Source organism: Phaseolus vulgaris, chromosome 1 (assembly GCF_000499845.2).
Source record: "Phaseolus vulgaris cultivar G19833 chromosome 1, P. vulgaris v2.0, whole genome shotgun sequence".
In the NCBI taxonomy this organism is placed as follows: Eukaryota; Viridiplantae; Streptophyta; class Magnoliopsida; order Fabales; family Fabaceae; genus Phaseolus; species Phaseolus vulgaris.
In genome coordinates, this window is record NC_023759.2 from 1,654,283 (window position 1) to 1,681,342 (window position 27,060).

The 27,060-nt window shown below is 34.1% G+C and overlaps 5 protein-coding genes and 1 pseudogene across 6 annotated transcripts; 4 read left to right on the top strand and 2 right to left on the bottom strand.

The window, feature by feature from the left end:
• Positions 1 to 3,275: 3,275 nt before the first annotated feature.
• On the top strand, positions 3,276 to 5,351 carry LOC137816484 (patatin-like protein 2). 2 transcript variants are annotated; one of them, XM_068619635.1, is made up of 6 exons: positions 3,276 to 3,536; positions 3,644 to 3,825; positions 3,923 to 4,112; positions 4,211 to 4,372; positions 4,496 to 4,974; positions 5,070 to 5,351. In XM_068619635.1, exons 1-6 carry the CDS (start codon positions 3,396 to 3,398, stop codon positions 5,155 to 5,157), a joined length of 1,242 nt encoding a protein of 413 aa, XP_068475736.1. In that variant the 5' UTR covers positions 3,276 to 3,395; the 3' UTR covers positions 5,158 to 5,351. The 2 variants fall into 2 exon arrangements, with proteins under 2 accessions (XP_068475736.1, XP_068475737.1); XM_068619636.1 differs by having other exon boundaries at positions 3,444 to 3,536; positions 3,696 to 3,825.
• Positions 5,352 to 8,004: 2,653 nt separating this feature from the next.
• Positions 8,005 to 11,296, top strand: LOC137816478 (26S proteasome non-ATPase regulatory subunit 14 homolog). The gene is made up of 6 exons (XM_068619628.1): positions 8,005 to 8,294; positions 8,380 to 8,557; positions 8,666 to 8,747; positions 9,767 to 9,943; positions 10,037 to 10,204; positions 10,895 to 11,296. The coding sequence occupies exons 1-6, from the start codon at positions 8,153 to 8,155 to the stop codon at positions 11,084 to 11,086; spliced, it is 939 nt and encodes a 312-aa protein (XP_068475729.1). The 5' UTR covers positions 8,005 to 8,152; the 3' UTR covers positions 11,087 to 11,296.
• A 205-nt stretch (positions 11,297 to 11,501) lies between these two features.
• On the bottom strand, positions 11,502 to 12,707 carry LOC137816477 (probable carboxylesterase 13; annotated as a pseudogene).
• A 1,606-nt stretch (positions 12,708 to 14,313) lies between these two features.
• LOC137816486 (succinate dehydrogenase subunit 5, mitochondrial) lies at positions 14,314 to 17,051 on the top strand. The gene is made up of 4 exons (XM_068619638.1): positions 14,314 to 14,691; positions 15,458 to 15,768; positions 15,870 to 16,055; positions 16,784 to 17,051. The coding sequence occupies exons 1-4, from the start codon at positions 14,547 to 14,549 to the stop codon at positions 16,838 to 16,840; spliced, it is 699 nt and encodes a 232-aa protein (XP_068475739.1). The 5' UTR covers positions 14,314 to 14,546; the 3' UTR covers positions 16,841 to 17,051.
• Positions 17,052 to 17,186: 135 nt separating this feature from the next.
• On the top strand, positions 17,187 to 20,474 carry LOC137816485 (uncharacterized). The gene is made up of 3 exons (XM_068619637.1): positions 17,187 to 19,392; positions 19,504 to 19,903; positions 19,976 to 20,474. The coding sequence occupies exons 1-3, from the start codon at positions 17,957 to 17,959 to the stop codon at positions 20,342 to 20,344; spliced, it is 2,205 nt and encodes a 734-aa protein (XP_068475738.1). The 5' UTR covers positions 17,187 to 17,956; the 3' UTR covers positions 20,345 to 20,474.
• A 666-nt stretch (positions 20,475 to 21,140) lies between these two features.
• Positions 21,141 to 26,526, bottom strand: LOC137816479 (uncharacterized). The gene is made up of 3 exons (XM_068619629.1): positions 26,017 to 26,526; positions 22,240 to 22,424; positions 21,141 to 21,765 (listed from the first exon to the last, which is right to left on the bottom strand). The coding sequence occupies exons 2-3, from the start codon at positions 22,402 to 22,404 to the stop codon at positions 21,313 to 21,315; spliced, it is 618 nt and encodes a 205-aa protein (XP_068475730.1). The 5' UTR covers positions 22,405 to 22,424; positions 26,017 to 26,526; the 3' UTR covers positions 21,141 to 21,312.
• Between the last annotated feature and the right edge of the window lie 534 nt (positions 26,527 to 27,060).

Below are 27,060 nucleotides of genomic sequence, written 5' to 3' on the forward strand. Positions count from 1 at the left end.
TTAAGATGTTTTAACTCTTATAAACATTCACTTAATCAACCCTAAATTAAACAAATAATATATATATATATATGAGTATTATGTTTTTAGCATTAAAAATATGCGCACTTTGATAAAATTCTAGAAGTATTTTGAGAGGCGGCTTGAAAATCAAAGTGTTAGTAATGGTAACAAGTTGCACAAATTTAAAGATATCTTAAAACTTTAGAAGAAGCACTAACCAATTTATAGAAATAGTATAATCCTTGCTAGTACTATTCTAATTCTTAAACCATACTTAGAAAGGAACTGAACTAAGAAACCTCTCTCTGCTATAATTTGAGTTCACTTTGAAAAAAACATTACTACTTTTATATGGCTTTACTAAATTACTAATCATGCTTCCAATTATAAACACATTGTTTTTTTCTTTCTATACATTCCCTTTACATCACCTAGTGGCGTGTCTATTCTTCACACGTCTCCTTCAAATCTAAACAATGTTTCACTTTGTGACCATTATCCTATTTATATCACATGCAACAACTCATCAATATTTTATCGCCATCGGATTCATGGGTCAGCTACCAAAGTTATGTGGTCGTCTTTTACTGCTTCGAAAATAGCTAAATTCCAAACACTAGAACCAAATCACCCACAACATTTCTAAACCACACAAAATTTTAAATAATTTACTCAACTCACTAATTATTTCATCCTTAAAATTATTTTTTATTTAATAAATTTTTAGTAATTTAACTACTTTAATTAAAAATTAGTAGTTGATTAATGTTAAATCGATCGATGTTAGAAAGTTAACATCTATAGTTTTGTTGTTTGTTGCATGTGTGACGTGAACTCAATCTTAGTGTTATGTTTTATTTGTTAATTAGCATCAACTTTTGGATGGTAATAAATATTTATCTTTTGTAGTATAGTTATAACTAAATTTAAATATAACATAATCTATTTAAATTTTCATATGTATTTTATCTTCTTGACTTGAGACAATCAGTTTTTTTAGAAGAAAGGGGGATTTTGGACAGCATTCTCATGGCCAATGAGGTTCTTGAGGAGGTGAAGAGGAAGAAGAGAAGCTGTGTTTTCTTTAAAGTTGATTATGAGAAGGCTTATGATTCTGTAAGTTGGGATTTCATCTACTACATGTTAAGAAGGTTAGATTTTTGCGATAAATGGATCAACTAGATAAAATCTTGTCTGGAATCTTCCTCTCTGTTTGTGCTTATGAACGGGAGCCCATCTAAGGAGTTTTTTTTAAAAGAGGGTCTTACGTCAAGGCGAAAGATTAAGACACCAATCTAAAAAAGAAAAAACAAGTTGAAGGAACTTTGGAAGTAACCCAAAGACCAAACCTTCAGTTGAGCCAAAGATAAAATTTCAAAATGATCAATCACTTCTCCCTTGAAAATATACTTATTCCTAACCAAAGCAATCCAAATATTTTCAAAAGCTAAGTTGACAGCAACAGGAGCGTCAACCAAGTTAAAGTGCAAGAAATGTGAAGCAGGCTCAAAATAATCAGCCGAATTTAACCCTACCCAAGCATAACAAATATTTCATACTAGCCAAGCAATTCTACATTCAAAGAAGAAATGACTTGTAGTCTCCTCTTTCTCCATACAAAAACAACAAATCGCTCTATCCACCACAATCCCATGTCTTGTCATATTGACCTTGATATCGATCTTGTTCTCCAGGACCCTCCAAGTAGTTATTTTTTTTATTAGCAAGAACCCTCTGAGCAGTGATTTGAGTTGAGGGCAAAGTCTTAATCTTCTAAAAAATGTTATACAAACTCGACCTTGAAAAAATACTTTTCAAATTACCAAAACCCAACCAATTATCTTCCCGGAATAATAATTTTTTTCCATTACCAAGCTCCCACCTGAAACGATCTTCAAATGACGTTACCCAAATTTCCTGCTGTCCAAACCTCCTTCAAACCTCTCTACCAGAGGGAATCAGAATTGCATAATCGTTGCTTTTTAAGACTTCTCCACCCACCATACTTAGATTCTAGAATATCCTTCCAGAGTCCTCCCACAATATAGATTATAATTTCTTATAAAAAAATGAGGTTTTTGTTTTGTTATTATGATGATAATCAACTTATCATTTATGGGAGGGACGTGACCCAAACCCAACCATGGTAGACTTTTATTCATGACAAGAAACCAAAGAGATAAAGGAGAAAAACGTTTTCAACCCAGAATTTAATAAGAGATACGAGGCCATTGAAAAACGTTTTCAACGCATTTACCCCAAATCTAGGGGCACCTCTCAAATCCTTCGTATTTATTAATTTTTATTTGAAGGAAAGCTAATTTCAAGTTTATTAAGAAATATATAACTAAGGTAAATCAAGAAAAAATACTAAAATTTAAAATGTTAAATAAACTTGAAGATTTTGTGACAAGGGTTTAAAAAAATTTATATAGAGTTTTAGGATTGAAGTTTATGCAAACTTTGCTAGGCATGATTTTTTTTTTTATCAGCAAATAGCAATGAAATTAAATGAGACCACTTCAGGAATGGTCCAACCCTTATACAACAAAACAGATTTTCTCAAAGAGCCTTTCCATCTACATATCGACCAAAAGACCTCCTACTCTCTATCTCATCTCAATCAATAATAAAAGAAACCTAAGAAATAACCTTTTACATAAAACTAAACTGAATACATACATACCAAGGGTTCAAGACACTAATGAGAGAATGAGAAATTAGTGGCACGACCTTAATCTGTGTGAGAGAGAAAATTTCAGTTGTAGTGGTATTTATAGTGGCACGACTGTAATATCCCATTTGCCCCATTTTTGGTACCTATTGTGGTTAATGCAGAGTTGGAATTGAAAGAGGAGAAACAGTGAAGTAAAATTGAAGGAAGACTTAGTCAGAAATGCAGAATGTGAAGAAATGTGGAACTGATCTCCCTATGAACAGGACACACGCTCTTTGAAATGTAGTCACCCAAAGACTAACTAAGTAAGCATTTTATGTATATATATAATCCTATGGTGATGACTATGAACATACCAACTAACTTTTGTGAATGAAGGTACCAAGAACTTGGAGGTGAATCTTCAAATTGTTATCGCCATCAGATTCATCTATGGTCAACTACTGTTCAGAACCAACATTTCTCCTCTTTTGACTGTGTCTTCCTTCAGTATTAAATACTTTCTCCTCTTTTGAATTCGATTAACCTCTGCAATATAATATCAATATCTATTGGGTCCAGCTCCCACTATAAATATCACCACCACCATGCCAACAATCCACACAAACCATTACTCCTTCTTGCACATTGTTTTCTCTCCACAAACAAGCTACTGTATTTTCTCAACGTTAACTCTTATTCATAGACAAAGTTTTTGTCCACGCACAAATTAACCATGGAGAGATCAAAATCATCCGTTGAACAAATTCAGCCTCCAACTTATGGAAACTTAGTGACCATTCTTAGCATCGATGGTGGTGGCATCAGGGGCATCATCCCCGCCACCATTATTGATTTCCTCGAGTCTCAGCTTCAGGTATATTTCAATGCTCCAAAACCTACTTCATTCATATTAACCAATAACATTGATGAAGAGACATGTTAAATACTTAGTATGGAACACTGATAATGAAAATGATGCAGGAGTTGGATGGTCCAGAGGCAAGGCTTGCAGATTACTTTGATGTGATCTCAGGAACAAGCACGGGAGGTCTTGTAACAGCCATGCTAACTGCTCCTGACAACAACCATCGACCACTTTTTGCTGCCAAAGACATCAAGCCCTTTTACTTGGAACACGGTCCTAAGATTTTCCCACACCACAGGTAATTCATTCATAATATTCTATCTAGATCAAATCATGCATGCATGCATTCATTCGTTTTGAGAAATTAATATGAAGCATGCTTTGCGTTGTTGCAGTGGGCTTGGTGGAACTATAATAGCAAATTTGGTAAGATCTTTGGGAGGACCCAAATACGATGGGAAATACCTTCATGAGGTGGTGAGAGAGAAACTCGGAGAGATTCGGTTGCATGACACTCTCACCAACGTTGTGATTCCCACCTTCGACATCAAGTCTATGCAACCCATTCTTTTTTCTTCTTATCAGGTTCACTTTCCTCTCTCTTTTTTTCTTCTTTTCATCACTTTTGAAATGAAATGAATGAGAAAGAAAGTAACAGGAAGGTTTGAAATGAATGGATGCAGATGAAGAAGTGTTCTTACATGGATGCTAAACTCTCAGACATCTGCATAGGCACCTCCGCTGCACCTACTTATCTGCCTGCACACACTTTCACTAACCAAGACTCCCAAGGGAACCTACACCAATTCAATCTCATTGATGGCGGCGTTTGTGCAAATAACCCGGTAAATATATACATGCATAAACTAAAACTATTTCTTGTTTCAAAACTTTTATTTGACTAATTAATACTAATGTTGAATGATGTTATCACTGACTTGTTCTGTTCTTGGAATTTGATGATGCAGACCCTAGTTGCCATGAACGAAGTTACGAAGCAAATCATAAAGCAAAATTCAGATTTCTTTCCCATCAAGCCTCTGGAATATAGTCGGTTCCTGATAATTTCAATAGGCACTGGAACAGCAAGAAATGAGGAAAAATTCAATGGTGAAACTGCAGCAAAATGGGGTTTATTGGATTGGCTAACCTACAATGGGAGTACTCCATTGACAGACGTTTTCACGCAGTCGAGTGCAGACATGGTTGATTTCCATTTATCTGCTGTGACTCAAGCACTTCACTCTGAAGATAATTACCTTCGAATTCAGGATGACACCTTGAGTGGAACGGAATCTTCGGTTGACATTGCTACCAAGGAGAATCTGCAGAAGCTTAGTGAGATTGGTCAAAACCTGTTGAAGAAATCAGTCTCTAGGGTGAATTTAGAGAATGGTCTCTTTGAGCCACTCGCCAACGGGGAAACTAATCAACACGCTCTCACAAGGTAGGTTTCTTTTTTAATTACTCTAATTAGTTTTGGTTTAATTAGTATAATTATGATATTAATTGAATATATTCTAATTAGTGGTTTGATTTCAGGTTTGCAAAAATACTGTCTCAGGAGAGGAGGCTCCGTGAGATGAGATCCCCACACACTACAAAGAATAAGAAACCCCTCGTCTTCTAGTTCTCTTCATCATTCTATATTGTTCTTTCTCTTATCTTTCTTCTCTTCTGTCACATTTCTTAATACAGTTCATGTATTTTTGTTTAGGGTTTATTCAATATGATGTAACTCCACTTCAGGGGGCTAGCTACTTTATTCTTATACTTTTGCTTTTACTTAATCAACTGATATAATATAGATTCTATATTAATTAATTCCTCGTGTTATTAATTGTTGTTTACCCTAAAACAAAATCAAAACTAAAAGTAAAACCTCTTTTTTATAGTAATCATATAACAAATTATTAGAATAACGAAAAATTAAACACTATATAATTCCTTATAAATATGCATGAAGGTTTAAATCAGATTTGATGTATACATTCCTAGATTTGAGATATAACTGGATCCAAAACAAAAGAACTTGTTCACTGATCCAGGTAATCATTAAACCTTCAATTACCTTAAATCAATGTTATAAAGAAAATTATTATCAACATTATATATACCGTAATTAAATAAATAAACATAATTTTAACATGAGAGAAAGAATTAATGAGGATGGATCAGTGGGGTTATTTTAGGAGTAGGTTGGAGTTGAACAAGTCATTAATGAGGATTTATCATTAGGTTTATTTTAGGATTAGGTTGTGGTTGAAGATAAGTCATTAATGATTGTGGATTTATTTTAGGAGTAGGTTGGGGTTGAAGATAAATCATGAGGTAAATTATCATTTAAACTCTTCTGAAATTTTTTAATTTTGTTATGATTTAAAGTTATGGTGTTTTTCAATACGAAGTTATACAAGTCTCTAAGTGAATAACTTTGACCCCGCACATTTTAAATATATAATAATTTTTGCATTTTTATTAAGCATAAGAAATAAACTTATAAAAACATACCTATTACTTGTATTTTCTAAATGCATATCACCTCATTTGTTCATGCCTTTACAAACTTTTTTTCTTATAAGGAATGACTCATACTTCATTCACATACTCAACAATTAATGACCATGACAAAGAGACAATTTTAGAACATTGAATACACTCTTGTTGAATGCATCACAATCTAGATAATTCATCACACATTCCCTTGCTTCATCACCACATAGAGATTTTGAAGCTTAGAAAAGTAAGATTTTTATCACTGACAATTAGGGGGATGGGATCCGCTCCCACAACAACCATTTAAGTCTTTTAATAGCTAAAATAGTTTTTTTTTTCGTTCACTTGTCAACAAGATAAAAGTTGTAAAAGATGTCAACCTTGTGGATGTCACATCAACAATCTCAAGTAAAAGAAAAATATATTTATTCGTATTGTATGTTTTATATATCAACAATGCAATGTTAAATATATTTAGTAATTTTACTGAATTAGGATGTGTCTACAAAATATTATTTGTAATAACTTCTGAGATTTTGTCGCATCTATTAGAGTCAATATACATGCGTCACATTCAAACATCATTAAGTGTTACATTTTAGTTCTTGATTCTCTTTGTACCTTTCATATACATACCTCACAATATAGACTTTCTTTATATTGATGGCATTATCTTCAGTGTTTTGCTTCAAAGTTAGTAAAATGTTGGTAAACTTCACTAAACAGTCATGTACGTCAAGTAGCATGTATCGTTCAGGTCTTAATTTGCTAGTATATGGATACTTATTAATATCAATCAACTCATGATTTTCACATATTATTTGCACAATCCACCTTCCTCCATTATGTACTCGTTTACCACGTAATTTAAATATAAAAAAACACATTTTCTTATTCCAGTAACCATGAATTGTAAATCATATATGTAGCTCTTATATATATTTCCCACATCTTTCACAACCTAATAACGCATATGTTTCTTTTTTTCTTATTGCTCATTTGTGGTAACAAAACTCAATATCACAATGACAAATCTAACTCTGAATGTTACCCCACGAACCCATTGAAGTAAGTCATCCTTCGTCTCAAATACTTATACAAATACATTAATTGCAACATCAACATATTTTCCTTGTCACATTTTTTACACAATAATAATTTATTTTACTTCTTTCATCCACGGTAAAAGCTCAAACATAATCTCCTTTAACTAATTCATCTTTATTTGACTTAAATTTTTTGATATCAGAAATTTCATCCATATGAGATAATATATCAACTTCTTCAGATATTTTCCTCCAAAATTTTGAATACATTTATGTGAAAGGTAATCAACATTACCAATTGCAATCACTAACATGTAAAAAATTACACATTTTGGATTATGCAATCTAAAACATAAAAATAATATTTTGAATCACAATTTGAAATAAAATTTTCAAATTCAAATATGTATTGCAAATTGTATAATCCAAATCACTATTTTCAAATTTTTGGAAAACACAATTCGAAAGAGGACAATATCAATTCAATATTTTGCCTTATTGATTACTCAATCTAAAAGACTTTCAAATTGCACAATCTAAAAAATGTCAAAATTCATCGCAAGCATAACGTGTTCGAAAACCATAGAAGAAAAAAAAAACTATCAATGATAAATGAGTTACCCACCTTCAAGCTTTACAAAAAAATCTTAAACTTCAACTAATTCTTTAATCAAAACCTTAATATCCAATTAAGATTAAAGAGCAGCAGCAAAAGTACCGGAGAGGCAGCAAGAAAAATGGAGCTTTTATATACATATAAATCACAAAGGACAAAATAAGTAATTTGAAAAATATTTGGTGTAGGAAGAAGATATGGGGTGAAAAAGGAAATGCCATCATTCTAGTACTAACAAAACGTATAAATGGGCCGTTTGGGCCCGAATTAAAGTACCAGACTTTTTTTTTCATAGTTTCTTGATGGAAACGTCACCCTTGCGACGTCGTATTTAACCATCATCACCGTCTTCACTTCGGAACCATTTACAGTAACAACATAACAGCGAAAGAAGCATTCTTTCTTTTCGTGAAACAAAAGAAAACTAAGATTTGAGGTTCCTTGTCCCTTCCATCACCATCATCGTCATGTCAGGGATGGAGAGGCTTCAGAGGATGTTTGCGGGTGCAGGCGGAGCCCTAGGGCACCCTCCACCAGATTCCCCCACCCTCGATTCCTCCGAGCAGGTTTACATCTCCTCTCTCGCGCTTCTCAAAATGCTCAAACACGGTACATTTTTCTTCTTTCTCTGTGCCTTCCATTTTTCTTGGTTTTTATTGGCCCAATTTTTTCAAAAACCCTAATCTGTGTGCAGGAAGAGCTGGGGTACCCATGGAAGTGATGGGTCTGATGTTGGGGGAGTTCGTGGATGAGTACACCGTGCGCGTCGTGGATGTGTTTGCGATGCCTCAGAGTGGGACCGGTGTTAGCGTTGAAGCCGTTGATCATGTTTTTCAGACTAATATGCTTGATATGTTGAAGCAGACTGGAAGGTACTTTTTGGGTTCGGTTAAAGTTTCTTTCTTTCTGTGAAAGAAGGTTTGCTTCTGGTTTTTGTTTCACTTGTGGATAGTTGAAACGCTGTCGGTTTGTTGTTGCAGGCCGGAGATGGTTGTGGGGTGGTATCACTCGCATCCTGGATTTGGGTGTTGGCTTTCTGGAGTGGATATTAATACCCAACAGGTTTTTTACTGTTTCTTTGGTCTTTAGTTCGTTATGGTGTCATGTGTTTGTGGTATTGTGCATTGTTTGTGTTTAAAAAATAAATTTGAAACTGAGTGAGGAATTCATAGATGTGTATGAATTTGCTTTCTGTTCTGAAATGAAAGTCTATAATTGTGCTGGCTGACACTGTGATCCATATAACATTTGTTTTGCTGTTCTTGACCAAAACAAATTAGGCACATGCTAATTGTGATACATCCAAGGTTTTAAATTATGATCTCAGTCTCGGTTTCGTTGTGATTCTTGATAGTGCGTTAGTTGTGAACAAACGTGGCCAATGTGGCCGCAATTGTTTTTGGGTTATGGTCACTGAGACTCCAAAATAGCGGTGGTAAACCATTTTTAAAACCTTGGTTACATCTCTTGAAAAATACTACAGATGGATAGTGTGAGAGAGAAAGAGAGATACAAAAGTCTGCAGTATGGTTATGTAAACAATTTGTTAGATTTCATTTTTATTGTTTACGGTTATAACTTATTGGTAATATGGATGTATAGACAAGTGATATCTGTGCTTTGGCTGTTCATAATTTCAAATGAAAGAAGCATTAATTGGTTAAAACTCATTTTTATTAAGTAGATGCTAGGGAAGTGCAAAAGGGGAGAGGGATGGATTGCTTGGTGTGGGATTGTATCTCTATCTCATTGCATCCCAATCTTAGATTGGAACTGATTCTAGTCGTAACAGGTGGAAATTCGGGAAGGAATAATGTTTGAGTCATAAAACTTGTCTTAATTCTATAGTAGCTACTTAAATTGCAAGAATGAAAAAACTAAACATTCTTCTATCGATAAACTGTGATATGTATTTCATAGCTTAATTTATAAATTATGAATGAACGGAATAATTAATGGTTAAAACTTATGTGAATTTAGAAAGTTTAGACTTGAATTTAGTTAAGGGAGCCTTTATAAGCCCTTAATCCATTAGGGATTTTGGTTGTAGAAATGTAACATATATGTACTTTCTAATGCAGAGTTTTGAGGCTTTAAATCAACGTGCAGTGGCTGTGGTGGTGGATCCCATTCAGAGTGTTAAAGGCAAAGTGGTAATTGATGCTTTCCGGCTGATTAATCCACAAACTATGATGCTGGGTCAGGAACCACGGCAGACAACTTCCAACCTGGGCCATCTAAACAAGCCATCTATCCAAGTGAGTGTTCCTTTATTTCATTCTAAACGTATAGATGCTGCTCTGTTTTTTTCCTTTTGTTGTTACTTATTGTCTTTGCAAACTCCTTTTTAGGCTCTGATCCATGGCTTGAATAGACATTATTATTCCATAGCAATTAATTACAGAAAGAATGAACTTGAAGAGAAGATGTTGCTTAACCTTCACAAAAAGAAGTGGACTGATGGTTTGACACTCAGGCGCTTTGATTCACATTCTAAAACTAATGAACAGACTGTCCAGGTCAGCTAAGAGTTTTCATTGTGAAATATAAATGTTGAGCATTCAACCTTTTAATTTCTGTTTTCTTCTTCCCAGTTCAACTTTTTTTCAAACTTTTTCTTTGTTGAATTCATTGCATACATGAGACTTGCTCAAATAATACAAGCAAAGCACTGTTTAAATGTTACCACTCACTTTCCTGACTTTTCGCACAACAGTGAATGATTGATATGGTTCTCAATTGGAGATTCTGCTGACATGGTTTTAGTAAATTTCAGAAACTTGCTATACTGATTGATTAATTTCTTGATTCTTTCTTTCGTTTCCTTGTCTCTGAACTACTACTCCCCTACCACTCCTAAAGAGATTTCAAATAAAATGGTTTTCACTGATTATTGTAGTATAATGTGCATGATAGTTATAGAAACATAAGAATACAAAAATTAGCTCATGAACTTTAATCTACCCATAATACGAATGGAAAGGACAACTATTTGGATGCACTACATTGCTCCAACATGCTCTGGCATGGTGAGGGAGGAGGATGTGAATTATCACTTCAATCTTGGAAATGAATAATGAGAAACAAATGACACGGTCTTGATAAAGTTTGGTACTGAAAAGAGGGGGATTACGACATGCCTACATTTTTTAAAAAACTGAGCTGAATGACAAATTCAGGTGATAATATTTTTATTACTGATGATGCAGGAGATGCTAAGTTTAGCATCCAAGTACAACAAGGCAGTGCAGGAAGAAGATGAGCTGCCACCAGAAAAACTCGCAATTGCAAATGTGGGAAGGCAAGATGCTAAGAAGCACCTCGAAGAGCACGTTTCCAATTTGATGTCATCAAACATTGTTCAGACTTTGGGAATGATGCTCGACACAGTTGTTTTCTAGAGTTAGCATTGTCTAATGTATTCCTCCTTACACCAACATTTCATTGTCCAATGTATTTCTTGACATGTTTTTTAACAGAAATTGTTTTATCACAGGTATTTGTATTTTGTGTTCTTTAAAATGCAGGAGCAAAGTTACATCTTAAAGGATGAGAATCATATTTTAATCTCTCTAATCTAAATGTAATGAAAGTCTTAATCGTGCGCTAAAGTTTTATTTGTTTATTATTTTGGCTTCAGTTGTACCTGGAAACATATCCATTAAAACTGCATCCTGAGTGAATAATATATTTCTAGAATTAATAGGAGTAGTTAGATCGGTAATACTAATCCATTTTTTACTCCAGAAATAGTCAATTAATTTTTAGTTTCACACAACTTGTTCTTGAGTGGTTTTGTAGAGACATTTTTCAGACTTTTGAAAATCTTGAATCTTTGTACTGTATGCACAAAACTAATTACATGGTAGGAAAGTTAAACAGAATTCCAAGCTGTGCGTTAAATTGAAGGAGGAGGATCTCTGTTGAAGAAAAGAGCCAAGGTTTTGATCAAATCCTGAGCCTTTTCACTTGCCAAGTCATGAAGATGAAAGGCATGACCCTCCCCATGAGTCTCCTCAATCTGCACCACCCCAATCCACCCACTCCTACTCAAAGCATTGTAGTAAATCCACCCTCTCTCCCTCAGCACATCCTTCTCCGCCACACACACCAGCACCCTCCTGCACCCTAGCCACGCCAAGCTCGGCGCTCCCTCCCCCACCGGGTTAACCCGTGGGTCATCATTGTCTGGTGACTCCGGACACACAAAGGGCCACAGCCGGTCCACCACACCCTTCTTATCCAAATCCATGGTCTCGGATCCGGCAGGAACCGAACCCCAAAAATACGGGTGGACAAGACAAACTCCTAGGATGTCCATGCCAATGTCCCAATCCGAATCCCCAAGTAGCATAGTTAAATTATGCACTATGTTGGCACCAGCACTGTCCCCAGCCAAGAAAACTCTTCCGAAGTCTACATTTTCATTCAACCAAGGCTCTGGTCCGTTGTTACTGCGGTGTGACGCTACCCATTGCAGTGCAGCCCATGAATCCTCGTACGCTGCCGGAATAGGGTGCTCCGGGGCCAGCCTGTACTCGACAGAGACGGCGACGAGCTTGGCGCGACAGCGGCGATGTAGTGGTGGTAGGTTGACGTGAAGGGGGAGGAGGTGCAGAAGGCGCCGCCGTGGAAGTAGACCAGGAGAGGGAGTTTGCGGCGGTGGTTGGTGGTGGTGGTGGATGGAGGCGGCGGGAGGAAGAGGCGAGCGGAGAGAGTGGAATGAGGGTGGAGAGTGATGTCTTTGGAGGAAACAGGGTGAGTGGTGGGGGTGGAGGGTGGAACGACGTCGGTTCCTTTGAAACGTTGAATGCGACCATCGGTGAAGACGCGGATGAGACCGGGGAAATCGTGTGCTACTTCTGCCTCTGCGGTGGTCGGTGTGTTGGTATCGGTGTCCATGGGAGTGACTGATGAGTGAGACAGAAACAGAGTGAGAGTGAGAGAGGAACAGAGTGAGAGTAAGAGAGAAACAGAGTGAGATAGATAAGTAGATGGAGAGGTATCATGCTCCACTTATGTTTTGTGGCTACTTGGGCCACCCATAGGATAAGCTTTCATCATGCAAAATTTCTAATCTCGGCCATTCATTATGTTCTTCATATACTATTATCAAACTACAATATTTTTACTCATTAAAACTTAAATAGTACTTTGGAATTAATTACCATCTTATCTTAAAAAAACCTTTTGTCTCACGGATGATTATTTTAGTTTTTCAATTTAACTACTCATCGTTTATCTGTTTTAAAGTAAAGTGATTTCAGCCAGTGATTTTTAAATTAAGTGTTAAAAAACTTATTCGAAAGGTAAGAGACTCATTATAAATAAAAAATAAAAAAAATCAAGGATTCTATTGTTTTTGAGTTTTCAAAATTTTGTTAAGGAAATCGTCATTCGTGTTATTCTTGCTAGACTTGCTAAAGATAGCACCCTATTATTCACGAAGGTTTAAATTAAATTTGATCTATACATTCTTAGATTTAAGATATAACTGGATCCAAAACAAAAGAACTTGTTGACTGATCCAGGTAATCAATAATCCTTCAATTATCTTAAATCAATGTTATAAAAAAATTATTATCAACATTATATATACCATAATTAAATAAATAAACATAATTTTAACATGAGAGAAAGAAAATGAGGATTTATTTAGGAGTAGGTTGGGGTTGAAGATAATTGTCAAATCAATCTCTAGTTACTCTAAACTCTTCTCAAATTCTTTAAGTTTATGAGTTTATTATGATCATTAATGGAGAGTAACAGTTCGGTTCAAAAGTATCTAGTATTATCGATATAGACGGATATTTCCATAGTATATTTTCACTAATGTAATTAACTTGTCATTTATGATGTAAAAATAATAATAAATATTAAAATATGTTGTTTGAAATCTTAATTAGGATTGTGAAGAGAGTTTTACTTGTGATAAAGTTTTATAGGAGGTAATGTAAATCTTGCATTATATTTATATTTGTATAATATGTTTTATTTTTTGGTTATAAGAAAATTAGTAATTTGACTTAATCAATGGTAATTAAACAACAAGATGTAGTTTTCTTCTAACAATGAGGTTTTTGGAAAAGTTTAATTCATTTTTCTTTTAAACTAAACCAATAATTGGTGTGAAGGAGAACAAGGTCTTGATATTGCAATTCTTACTATTTCCTTTTATTAGTTATAACCACCTTATATAATAGATGGATAACAAATAATAATAAATGTTCAAATATAACCACCTTATTCAGGTATAATTTTTCAATATATTAATATCGGGTTACAGGTAGTAATAACTTGTGTTTTTTAGCTAAGTTAAATGTTCAAATTTTCTTAATTTCCCTTTAAATATAGAATAAAATTATATTAAAATCTATGTTGCGTGTATTTAAAGTTATTGATATTTATGTAACATACACGCTTATACAACATGCAGACAGAGAGACGTATAAATGTAAGATAAAAAATACAAATCTATATATATTATATAATTTATAAATAAATATATATATTATATAATTATAAATTAACAATAAAGTTTTAGAGATTTAGGTGGATAAATATGTTTTAATTTTTTTTAATAGAAATTTATGAATGGTTTAAAAAGACATGTTGTTGTGTTAGAATCATATTAAAAAAAAATTGAAGAAATATATTTTGAACCAATATTTCATCATCCATTGTCATATGGGTGTTAGTGTCTTATTTGTATATCCGATCATTTGAGAGTTGTAAACGCATAGCTTAATATACTATTCTTATTTACGAAAGTTTTGTTGTGTTGTGTTAGTGTTTGTAGGTCGCGTGCGTCTTCTGAGTTTTCCCTATTGCAGGCTTTGAAGAAGAAAAAACGAACGAACAATGGAGAAAATGATGCGACTCAGATCACTTTTCCGATCACTGAGTTGCAGATCTTATCACGCTTTTTCTTCCACCAAGCATATCCTTCCTTCAACCTCTCTTCTCTCTCATTCTCCCAATCACTTTCCTTCTCCCTCTTCCTCAGGTACTTTCTCTCTCCTACCGTTTCCTCTTTTCTATTCTGTTAGGTTTTCCTTCCGCATCGCTTTTTTCTTTAATCCGACGTCGTTCGCACTTTTCCCCGCACAATTCGATCCATTTTTTTTCAAATTCAATTAATCTGATTCAATTTCAATGTACTGGTATATGACGCTTATACGGACAATAAGACGGTGTAATACGGTTCGTCTTCCGATTATTGTGACTGGAATTATTTTTTATACTTCGATTCGTAACTAACTCCACAATTGAATCAATCTGTAGTTATAGTACCGGCTCTGTATTCTGGTTAACAAATTGACGATGATTTTCGTGTTGTTAGTGGCATCGTTCTCTTTCATGATGAAATTGGTTATTCATCAAAGAAAAAAATGTTGTATCTGGTTCACTTTCGAAGTGCTGAGGTTTTTTGAGACTTGTTTGGTGAACTTCCCGATTAGAACATGCTGGAATAGAAAATAAGAAGATAAAATGAACTAGCTAGGTTTCTCTTGTGAGTTAAAATTAGTTTTGCATGAGTTAAAATCAACCCTGGAGAAGCTGAATCTGAATGTGTCTATAAATTAGATTGTGCATCAATTAGTTTTAACTAATGAGAGAAGTTTAGTTTATTTTGTCTTCTTATTTTATTCCTCTGTAAGTGTTAGTGAGAAATTTATCGAAATGGAATCTTTGTTGATTGAGCTAGAGTGTTGTGTTTGAGGATGGCTGTCGTATGCTGAATTGGTTTTGCTTCTGAAAAACATGAACAGAATGCAGGTCTCCTTTCTCGATGGGTTTAGGGAGCATGCGATTCTTTAGCGAAGATGTGACTCACATGCCCAATATTAAAGACCCTGAACTGTACAATGCTTTCAAGGATTTGTTGGCTGTAAATTGGAGTGAGCTTCCGGATTCTGTTGTTCATGACGTTAAGAATGTGTTGTCTAGAAACACTGATGACAAGGCTGGCAAGGAGGTTGTGGAGAATGTGTTCCGAGCAGCTGAAGCTGTTGAGGAGTTTGGTGGGATTCTAGTCAGCTTGAAACTGGAAATTGATGACAGCATTGGAGTGAGCGGCGAGGTATTTCTCGTTTAAACTTGCACCTGTAAAGTTGCACTATTGCATTCTATTCAATTTTTCCCATCACATTAGGCTGCTAATGATTGGTTTTCTTTTTGTAGGATGTAAAGCCATTGCCTAATCATATAAAAAATGCTCTTAATCTCATTTTTGATCGTTACTCCACCTATTTGAATTCCTTTGGACCGGACGAGAATTATCTGCGGAAGAAGGTGGAGATAGAGTTGGGCGCAAGCATGATTAACTTAAAGATGAGATGCAGTGGCCTTGGTGCTGAATGGGGAAAGGTATCATCTAACATTTTCACTTGTTATTGCCTATTTATATAGTAGTTTGTGCATGGTAGCCAATGGGATATGTACTGCTTCTCTCTCTTTTTCTCACATGACATACGCATAAAATCTCACTTCCATCATTGAATGAGGAATATGAGGTGAGACATACCCAAAATCTGTCATTCCCTGGGGCCAACACCATGGCACTGCCATTTGAAGATACACCAGTGGAAGTTTATGGCAAGGATCCCCAAAACCATCACGGCAGATGTCATCAACAACTCCGATTTCCAATTTTTGTGTGCACTTGCAAGTTGCAACATGGTTTAATTCTTTAGATCTTTGAAAAATGTGTTGTCAAATGTTATTGTGTCTTGTTTTCTGGAATGTCATTTTAACTTTTTGCATGTGCTTTTTTAAATTCCTCCTTGCATTGTTTAGTTGGTAGTCTATCTATCCTATATAGTTATTAATAAGAAAAATGTAAGTAGCATGGATATACCTTCAGAAAATAACTAAAAAAGAAGAAAAAATGTTAGGAAATTTGTTGTGATAAGTCAATTGCGTTTTTTTTTTTGTTTTTCAACTTTCTTTTTTTCTCTTTCCCACCATGATTGGTTAGTACTTTTAGCATTTGCGGTACCCTTTGTTCAATTACTTCCATGGCAAATAGCATTGCTACATTCAAAATTACAGACCAATTCCCATTCCGTTATCTAAATCTGAGGTTTCTGTTGCAGGTTACTGTTCTTGGAACTTCTGGACTTGCGGGTTCATATGTTGAGCAAAGAGCTTAGAAGAAAGATTCAAGAAACAGAGCATGTAATTGTTTGTTACCCTTCCATTGGTTTTCTCCTGATCTTTTTGTTGTCAAGCGTTTGATAGCATAGAAATAAGAGCGCTTAACTCTGTTAACTGGGATTATCCTTAAACAGCGTTTTCTTTCATTTTGAATGTCATTTTCCTCAAGTTAACAAGTAAATGACAAGTCAAGAAGTTATTTAATTATATCGAGCTACTCATTTGTATAAATGCATGTAGCCTGCAAGAACATTCCGAACAGAACAGGAAAAGCTAGCAACACCTTTTCATCACATGTATACATTAAAATTTATTGAAATTCACAAAATTTTGCTTCTCGTAACAAAAAGTTATACTTGCAAGCAGTTATGATCATGGTTGTCAAACTCGCGAGTCAACTCGTTGACTCGTCCGAGTTCACGTTTCCACTTTGCCTTACCGAGTTAACTCGGTAGCAGACTCGGTTTTGAGGTAAACTCGGTGGACTCGGTGTGGAATCGGTAGACTCGGTGTGGACTCGCGACTCTGGTCCGAGTTGGCGAGTCCAGCTGGGTTTTTTTTTTAAAAACAAAACTGTGTCGTTTTGAATGGGGGCCTGAATGAAATAAAAAAACTTAGGTTTTTGCATTTCGTTTTGTGTTTCCGTTTTGTTCTGTGGAGTGTAGCATAGCAGCGATCGATTGAGTTGTGAGTTGTAGTGGTGGTGGTGGTCGCGTCGCAAGTTGCAGTGGTGGTGGTCGCGAGTTGCTGCAGGTTGCTGTAGGTGGTGCGGTGGTCGCGTCGGGAGTTGCTGTAGGTGGTGGTGTCGCGTTGCTGCAAGTGGGGCGTCGCGGTGGTGCGTTGCGGAGGTCGCATCGGGAGTTGCTGCAGGTGGTGGTGTCGCGTTGCTGCAGGTGGGGCGTCGCGGTGGTGCGTTGCTGCTCATCATATAAGGTTAGAGTTTGGTGGTGTGAAATTAGGGTAGGAAAGGGAAGGGATTATTAGGGTTCTGTTTTTTTTTAATTGGCTGCAGAATGGACTGTTTTTTAATTGAGAATAGTTGCTGGTTGCCCTGCACTTTTGTTTTTTTTTTACAGAAATTGAATTTGGAGGAGCAGTATTTTTGTTAAGAAATGTCTGGGAGTGGATCAAATTCAAGTGAGCTCAATAGAACTACATCTGCATCTTCTAATAGAAGTAAAAATGCTCCAGGAAATAGAACTGATGTTGGATGGAAGCATGTGATAGATATTAATGGCAATGGTAAAAAAGTGAAGTGTAGTTATTGTTCAAAGACTATGAGTGGAGGAATCTTTAGGTTCAAACATCATCTGGCTGGAACTAGGGAGGACTCTGAACCTTGTTATTCTGTTCCAGAAGAAATAAGAGATTTGATGATAAAAATTGTTGCAGAAGCTAAGCAAGCCTCTTTGAAAAAAAGAAAGTTAAATATAATTGATGAAGACCAAGGATGTGAGGGGCTTGAAGAAAGACAACATATATTTGGTTCTAAAGGAAAAGAAAAAGTTGGTAGTAAGGGGGCAGTTCAAGCTACCATAAATCAAATGATGAAGAAAGGTTATAAAGAAGAAGTGGATGCTCAAGTTGCTGAATTTTTTTACACAAGTGCCATTCCGTTTAATGTAATTAAAAATCCAGCTTTTACAAAGATGTGTGAAATGATTGGAAAATATGGAGCTGGCTATAAACCTCCATCTTATCATGATATTAGAGAAAAACTATTGAAGCAAGCAATTGACAAAACTGATTTAGTGCTTCAAGAATACAAGGAAGAGTGGAAGAAAACAGGTTGCACAATCATGTCTGATGGGTGGACAGATAAAAAGAGGCGTTCTATTTGCAACTTCTTGGTAAATAGTCCTAAAGGGACTGTTTTTATGTATTCATTGGACACCTCGGACATATCAAAAACTGCAGATAAAGTTTTTAAGATGCTGGATGATGTTGTTGAATTAGTTGGAGAAGAAAATGTGGTACAAGTGGTGACTGATAATGCTGCAAATTTCAAGGCAGCTGGAGAGTTGTTGATGCAAAAAAGGGAGCATTTGTATTGGACCCCATGTGCTGCCCACTGCATTGATTTGATTTTTGAAGATTTTGAAAAGAAGTTGAAGGTCCATGAGCTTACTATCAAGAAAGGAAGAAAGATCACCACTTATATTTATGGCAGATCAATGCTAATCAGCATGTTGAAGAAGTTCACAAAAGAAAGAGACTTGATAAGACCGGGTGTAACTAGATTTGCCACCGCTTATTTAACTCTAGGTTGTCTTCATGAACTGAAAGCCTCATTATTGACCATGTTCAGTTCTGAAGAATGGAAAACAAGTAAATTTGGAACTTCACAAGAGGGGAAAAAGGTTGAAAATATGATATTAGACAACCGATTTTGGAAGAATATCTCCACGTGCCTCAAAGTTGCTGCCCCTCTTATGGTGGTCCTAAGATTGGTGGATTCAGATGCAAAACCTGCAATGGGTTTCATATATGAAGAGATGGATCGTGCAAAGGAGAAGATTAAGAACAATTTTAATCATATTAAGAAAAGGTAAAAATTTTATAGCTTTTCTCTTTAAAAATTTAATTACTCCTTCTTCTTCTATTACTTATATGATAGTTGGTTGGTTGATATTGATTACTATTGAATGAATGTATGTAGCTATGAAGAGGTTTGGCAAATAATTGATGCAAGATGGGATAATCAACTTCATAGGCCTCTGCATGCAGCTGCATACTATCTTAATCCACAATTCCATTATGAACCTGAGTTTAGATCTGATGATCCTGAGGTGAAAGAAGGCTTGTATACATCCATGAGAAGATTGGTTAAGGATGCTGCTGAAAGAAGGATAATTAATGTGCAACTTGTTGAGTATCATTTTGGTAGAGGAGCCTTTGCAATGGATGACGCAAAGGAAAGTAGAAAAACAATACTTCCTGGAGAATGGTGGGAGATGTTTGGGTATAGAACTCCTGAGTTGAAGAGGTTTGCTATCCGAATTCTAAGCTTGACTTGTAGCTCTTCTGGATGTGAGCGAAATTGGAGCTCATTTGAAATGGTAATTGAAGTTATTTATAATTTCTTTATTTAGTTTTATATGGTTAGTTACTAAATTTCCTTTTTAATATAGGTTCATACAAAGAGAAGAAACCGTTTGCATCAGAAAAAGATGAATGATTTGGTGTATGTCATGTACAACTTGAAGTTGAGTAATAAGCAAATTAGAAAAACAGTTGCTCTTCCCTTTGATGATATTCAATCAGATGATGAATGGATAACTGAAGAGGGAGATAATATTGATGAGATTGATCAAGTTCAAGATGCAAATGTTCACTTAAATCCGGCAATAACAGTTCCAACTCTAGATGCATTTGATCTTGAAAATTTGACTTTTGATGTCAATGTGGATGAAGATGAAGATGAAGATGGAGATGATGATGGAGATGATGATGGAGATGATGGAGAGGATATCATTAGAGGATTGGACATGGAAATTTGAATTTCTAATTATTTAATTTCTATGACTTGAATTGAACAATTTAACTTTTGTAGTATTTGTATGACCTTCTTTATTTGAGACTTTGAAGTTAGATGATTTGGTATATTATTAATTCTCATTCAGGACTAAATGTAGTTATTTACACTATTTTTTTTTTTTAATATGAAAGTAGACTCTTACGAGTCTACGAGTCGAGTCTACGGAGCTCCCACGAGTCTACGTAGACTCGCGAGTTTGACAACCATGGTTATGATAAATTACTGAAATGCATATTCATTAAAGAATGCGCTGACATTTGTATTAGACAAAGACGTGAAATGGTTACCCTTTTTCTTTTTTTTTAATGGTACATTGATAACCCACATTTCTTATACAATTACCAATACTATTATTTTAATAATTTTTTTATATCATTTAATTTTAAACTTACTTTTTATTATATATATTTATTTTTAAATTCATCACATCAAAAATTGTATATAATTTTATAAATTAATTTCATAGAGGGATGCTACTTTTATAACGACAGTTAAAAATTGATGCCCTTTGTTATGAGATGAGAAGAACCACACCATATGCACCAAGAACTGCTCCAAATCATCAATTCTATAAACTGGGACTGTAGTGAATATATGAATAAGTTTTGTCTCCATCAGATAAAAAAGATCGAAGTTATGATGTTCTTTTAATAAATTGATCTGATTGAATAAACGTATAGCTCACATCTAAATCTGGTCGATTCAACCAGTATGCAATCAAAGATCGTGTCATTCTTGTCAGATTAATGAATCAAGTGTTACGCAATTGTGCAAGAGTTTGTTTATCTCAGTTCTCGTATATGTTAAAACTAAACATAGTCTATATGTAGCTTGAGCTATATATCCATTATTCCATCATCTTCAACTAACTTCTCTTACAAGTACACTAGAGATAACTAGAACAGAAAAGACAGAGCAAGTATAATAACTTCAGATAACTTTGGTACTTCTTTGTATTTTGCGTGACAACCATGACTCAGATGGTGACTTAGGCAGTGGTGGAAGTAGCACAGCTTTCCGGCACAGCCCAAAAGGCCACCCTTGGCAGTGGCAGAACTCTTGAATTATTGAACGCCTCCAATGCTCTGACATGTCAACCCCACTCATGCTTGAACATCTAGACAGGTTGGTCTTCACAGAAAAAAATGGCTGCTCACTCACAGCATTCGAAGAACAGCATGACAGACAACTTTTGACGGAGAAAAACTCTTCTCTTTCATCATCTTCTCCATCACCTATCACCACCCTTGGTTGTGGTGATGCCATTGTCACATACAGTTCCCTTGTTGCAGGAGAATCTGTCCAGGAAAAGTCATCTCTCAATGGGCTTGGCTTCAGCTTTTGTTTCTCCATAGCTCGGCTTCTAACTACCGAAACAACCATCTGAGAAAACAGTACACCATAGAACAATGAGAACAACTGAGATCACTTCATAGCTCAACATAGAATTCACCTTATTAACATGTTTGGTTTTCCAAAATCATGTTGAGACGTGATTGTGAAGAATAAAGATATTGGTTTTATATGAGATGAATTCTGAAGTCATATAACAACTAATAAGATCATATAATAATTGATATATTCATAGTGATGTTATACAAATGTTCTCCTGTTTGGTTTCAGGTAGAAAAACTGATTCTGAGTTTAGAATTGATTGAGCTGAAACAACTTAGTAGATAAAAATTTTCATGATGAATTTTATCACTAGCTTTTAAAATACATAAATCATGTCACTTTAAAATCAATTTTAGTTAAAATAATTTTCCTTCAAAATCATTTTTTCAAACCCCCTCTCAAGAACTTTTCAAAGTGAAGAACTTTTCAGAAGGGTTTGATGAAGGTACTTCATGTATGTACCTCATCAACATCTTCAATGATGGGGCACTCCTCCTCAAGGCTTGCAGTAGAAAGCCTGCGGCTAAAAGTTTGACAGTGGGAAAATACTTCTTTCAGAGTCCCTGCAAGGAATTTGCATCTCTTGTTATGGTTCGCTGACTCCTCATGGTAGAAGACACCACCCATGCTTGGAATTACTTGATCAACTTTTCACATAAGATGAGAGGATATATATTACAAACACTTGGTGTGTGCTGATACTCAAATTAATATGCTTCATTGATAGTGGCCTGTTACTGAAACCCCCACTAAGCTTTCCGTTCTTTAAGGTAAAGGAAAGTTAAATGGGCTACAAACACTTTCAATGAATGGCAAGAAAATCCACCTAGTCTTCAAATGTATCTTTGACTGCTTCAAGTAGCAAGCCCTTCACTCTTTTTGGTCCATTATTTTTTTAACCATGTTATCAATTAGAAGTATTTGTTAATTTTAGTGAAATTCTTCCTCTACCTCGCACCTATCGTGTCCATATTAATTGTAAAACCTCTATTTTAAAGTTTTTAAAAAATTCTAAAAGGGTTTTTTTAGATAACCTCTTCATCTCATATCTCTCTTCTAAACATAACTCTAGCGTTAGAGAGAATAGTTCCATTATTTGAGTGTGTAAAAGATAGTTAACGAGAAAATTATCTCTGTTCGATGTTTTCAGTGTGAATTTTTTTTTTTTTTTAGTTTTGTATGCCATTTTTCGTTTTGCTGATTTTTTTTTCTGAGTTTTGTGACTTTTGAATTGTACCACCATAAAAAATAACATAAAATTTATCTTAATCGTTAACGTTCAACACCACTAACAATCAATCAACAAAAACAACCGTCACTACTTGAATATGAAAAAATAAGATATCACATTTTTCATCTTACTCAAATATATTGTTAGAATTAAAAATGTACCGAATTACAGAAAGAAGGTATGGAGGGATAGGTAAAATTTGACTAATTTTATTGATTTCTAACATTTGTCACAAGAAAAACCCAACTGGCTAAGTGATTTTTTCTTGCAATCACATTTTTATATACCTAAAGTCTTAAATTCAGAAATCTTATATAAGAAGATCAACCCCACTTCAAGTCTAAACAATGACTTGTTGCAAACTTTGTTGTATCTATTTTAATCTAATTATCTTTGTGTATAAGTAGTGGTGCTTATTCAGAGTTACACTTGAAGCTAAAGTCATGCTTAACAGGACGTGCCACCCAACAAAAGCAAGTGCTATATCTGATAAATTTGTGTTAAATGGTAAGTAGTAATCCTCCAATTGAAGTTATTTGGTGCAAAGATAATGCAGAAAGGGACAACAGAATCGCTAAGGTTTGCCCTAAGTGGCCCTCTTAAAATTGACTCCCATGACATGACATCAAAGCAGATTCTGTTGGACGTGCAAAAAGATTAATTTCGAGAAAAGAGAAAAGTAAAAGTTCTGCTGAGTCATTCAAAAAAAAGTGCAGAGGAATGCCTTATTTGGATTTTATAATATAGAGAGATAATGAATGAAAAAGGGAAAAGAAAGAAGAAAAAACTAATGAAAACTAAGATAATTTAGATTAAGCAAAAAAAACGAAAAAATAAGTTATTTTTAATATTAGTAATTTATTTTATTAATTATTTATTATTATTATGATTGAAAATGTTACAATTTAATATATTATGTGGAAAGACTACGTATTTTGAATATACATGGAAAAAATATTCAAATATTTATAACATATATGTAATGTAAATATTTAATGATATTAAAATTAGTGGAAAGAAATGGCATTTCCGCATGCATCTACTTTTTTGTTATAATAAAAAAATATTTAATTAAAAAGTAATTATTAAAATAAACTACTATCAAAACTATAAAAAAATATATATAGATAAATAATTAATTATATTTTATTAATTTTATGATATTTTTAATCTTTCAATTAATTATGTTTATAAGGATAGAAATGGTGAAAAAGTACGTATACAGCATAGTAGTTACAAAAACACAATTCCACAATTCGTATATGTACATTTAAAAATAATTACAAAATACTCATTTATTATACAGTAGCGAAAACTTAACTGACATTTTCATTTTTTAAATTTAAATAATTCAGTTTTAAAATACATATATATTTCTAAAAAATATGTGTTAATTATTTTAAGTGAAAATTTAGATGTTTATATTTGGAGAGAGTAATAACGCATTTTTATTAAATAAAAAATTGTTTTTATTTACTGAAAGATAAAATTATTTAATAAAAAAATTACAACAAAGATAATATATATATATATATATATATATTATAAAACGATAAATTGTCAAATAAAAATAAAACATTAAAGATTATTAAAAAATATATTCTTTATATAATGATATATATATTCAATTGATCTTTTTTTTTCTTCATGTTGAAAATTGTCTGCTTTTTTTTGTTATTTTTTCTCCTCATATCAACAAGATAAGAGATCATTTAGTGAGACCAATTATTTCCAAGCACTCTAAACTCAACATTTTTATCTAGACACAAAACTTAAGTTCTTTTAGAATAATATAGAAAAAATAGTGAATTAAGTTCTTTTAAAATAATATAGAAAAAAAATGATTAAGTTCTTTTAGAATAATATAGGGAAAAAACCGTGACTTAAGTTATTTTAGAATAACATGGAAAAAAATTACTGAAGTTCTTTTAATAATATGGAAAAAAAAATGAGAAAGTGAAAAGAGAATAAAATATACTGAAAAATGAAGTGGTTATACTAAGTAAAAGTGAGTAAACAATTTATATATGCAGATCTTCCATTGGAATGAAAGGGGAAAAAAATGAAAAGGTATTTGTTATGAAAAAAATCACTATATCTTTCAAATCCATATCATTTTAATTTTAAATTTCAAAATAAAATGTTGATGTATGCATATTTGATTATCTTCCACAAGTCCATAATCATGTATGTCACTTTCCATTTCCTTGAAACAGTGATATTAATGCATACATAATCAATATGTGTACACACTAAATCAAATTATAATACATTTTATGGTTATATAATCGATTATAAAACATGCCTATGATTATGTATTTCAGTTGTGATTGTAAAATTCACTTTATGGATCAAGAATTCATTGCTGGGAGTGAAGAATTAAGGTGGATGAGGGTTGAAGAATGCAAGATTTGTTCTTGGGTGAGCCAATTAGAGGAGCAAAAATGTGCAAGTGATGGATTCATTGTTGGAGGGATAATTTTTCAAACATGTATATACCAGTTTGAGCTTGACTTTCACTGCAAATCTCACTCTTAATTGGCGAAAAGTAACACCAGTGAAAACCCTAAGAACTTCCTTTGTCATCCCCTGAAAATCAGCTCAAACAATCCATTACAATCATCTCTAATCCAAAGTTAAGTTTGGATCTAACTCATATGTACAAAACTGAGTTTCTGCAAGTAATTTTTCTTCTACAAAATTGAGTTTCTGAGTAAAACTTTTATGTGAAATTATCAAGAATCAATGTATTTGTCATTGATTCTTCATGGATGCTACATTCTAAGATGTTGTTAACAATAAATAATGGCAAATTTTATGGTGAATTTTACATTGCTTGTTTCAATTCAATAGGAACGGTGATATTTTGTTCTTACTTGAGAAAATACATTCCCTGTCAATGTTGCTATAGGTAGAATTTGGGAGTAACAAAACCAGGTATCATCGATCACAATCATATTCCGAACAATAGTGATACAGAAAAACAAGATCAATTCGAAAGAACTTACAGTTCAAGATTCACCAGAATCGTGACGAAACGAAACGACGCGTTGTCATTTGGAGGAGGCTGGAAGGTGGCGAGAGGCGAGAGCGATGAGCGAGTTGAGTTTTGCGAGCGCGGAGGCCTTGTCGGGAGGGCACTTCGCGAGAGAGAGGTTCAGAGATTGGAGCGCCTCGTCCAGCTTGCCGGCGGCGAGGGCGGCGCAGCCCGCCTTGTATGCCTCATCGGCCACGCGCGCGTCGTATCCCTCGTCGGCGTCGAGCATAGCGGTGGCGCGTGAGTGTTCCAGAGCCGAGATCGCGGAATCGATCTCCGCCATCAGCGCCTCCGGCGTCGCCGCGATTATCTTCACGCCGTCGAACACGTTCCAGAGGTGGACTCTATCCGAACCCGAACCCGAACCCGAACTTGAACCCGAACCTGAACCCATGTCCACGAGATCCCGTTAATCGGTTAGTAATTGACGAGAAAAAGAGAAAAACGATGAAAGACTGTTAACAAAGGGGAAAAGTTGCTCAAAAGCGTCTGAAATTATTTGTTGTGAACATATTCCTAAACAATTTTGTTTAAGCACAATTCTCAATTTTTATACTATTGTTATTGAAAAAATATAAATAAATAAATAGTTTGAACAAGTTTTGATAATTAAATAATAATTACAAAAACCATACAGATTTACATATTCAAAAAGTGTTTTATGACCATCTGATAAAAGAATTATACTTTATATAACTTTTAAATATCAATAAACTTATTATATACTCATAATTAGATGATAGTATACAATTATTTTATATTGCCAATGCATAATCTTTTATTTTAATAATACTAATAATAAAAGTTATTTGTAATTAAATGAGAGTGTTAAATTAATTTCTTTATCGTTTTTAATAAATGTACAAATAGTTTGAGAATCTAATTAAAGATAACTAATTAAAAATAATTAAGATTATTTTAAACTATAATGGTCATACATATAAATAATTTTTTTCTAAAATTAAATAATAAAAAATAATTTATCAATCGTTTAGAAACATGTTCAAGAATTACG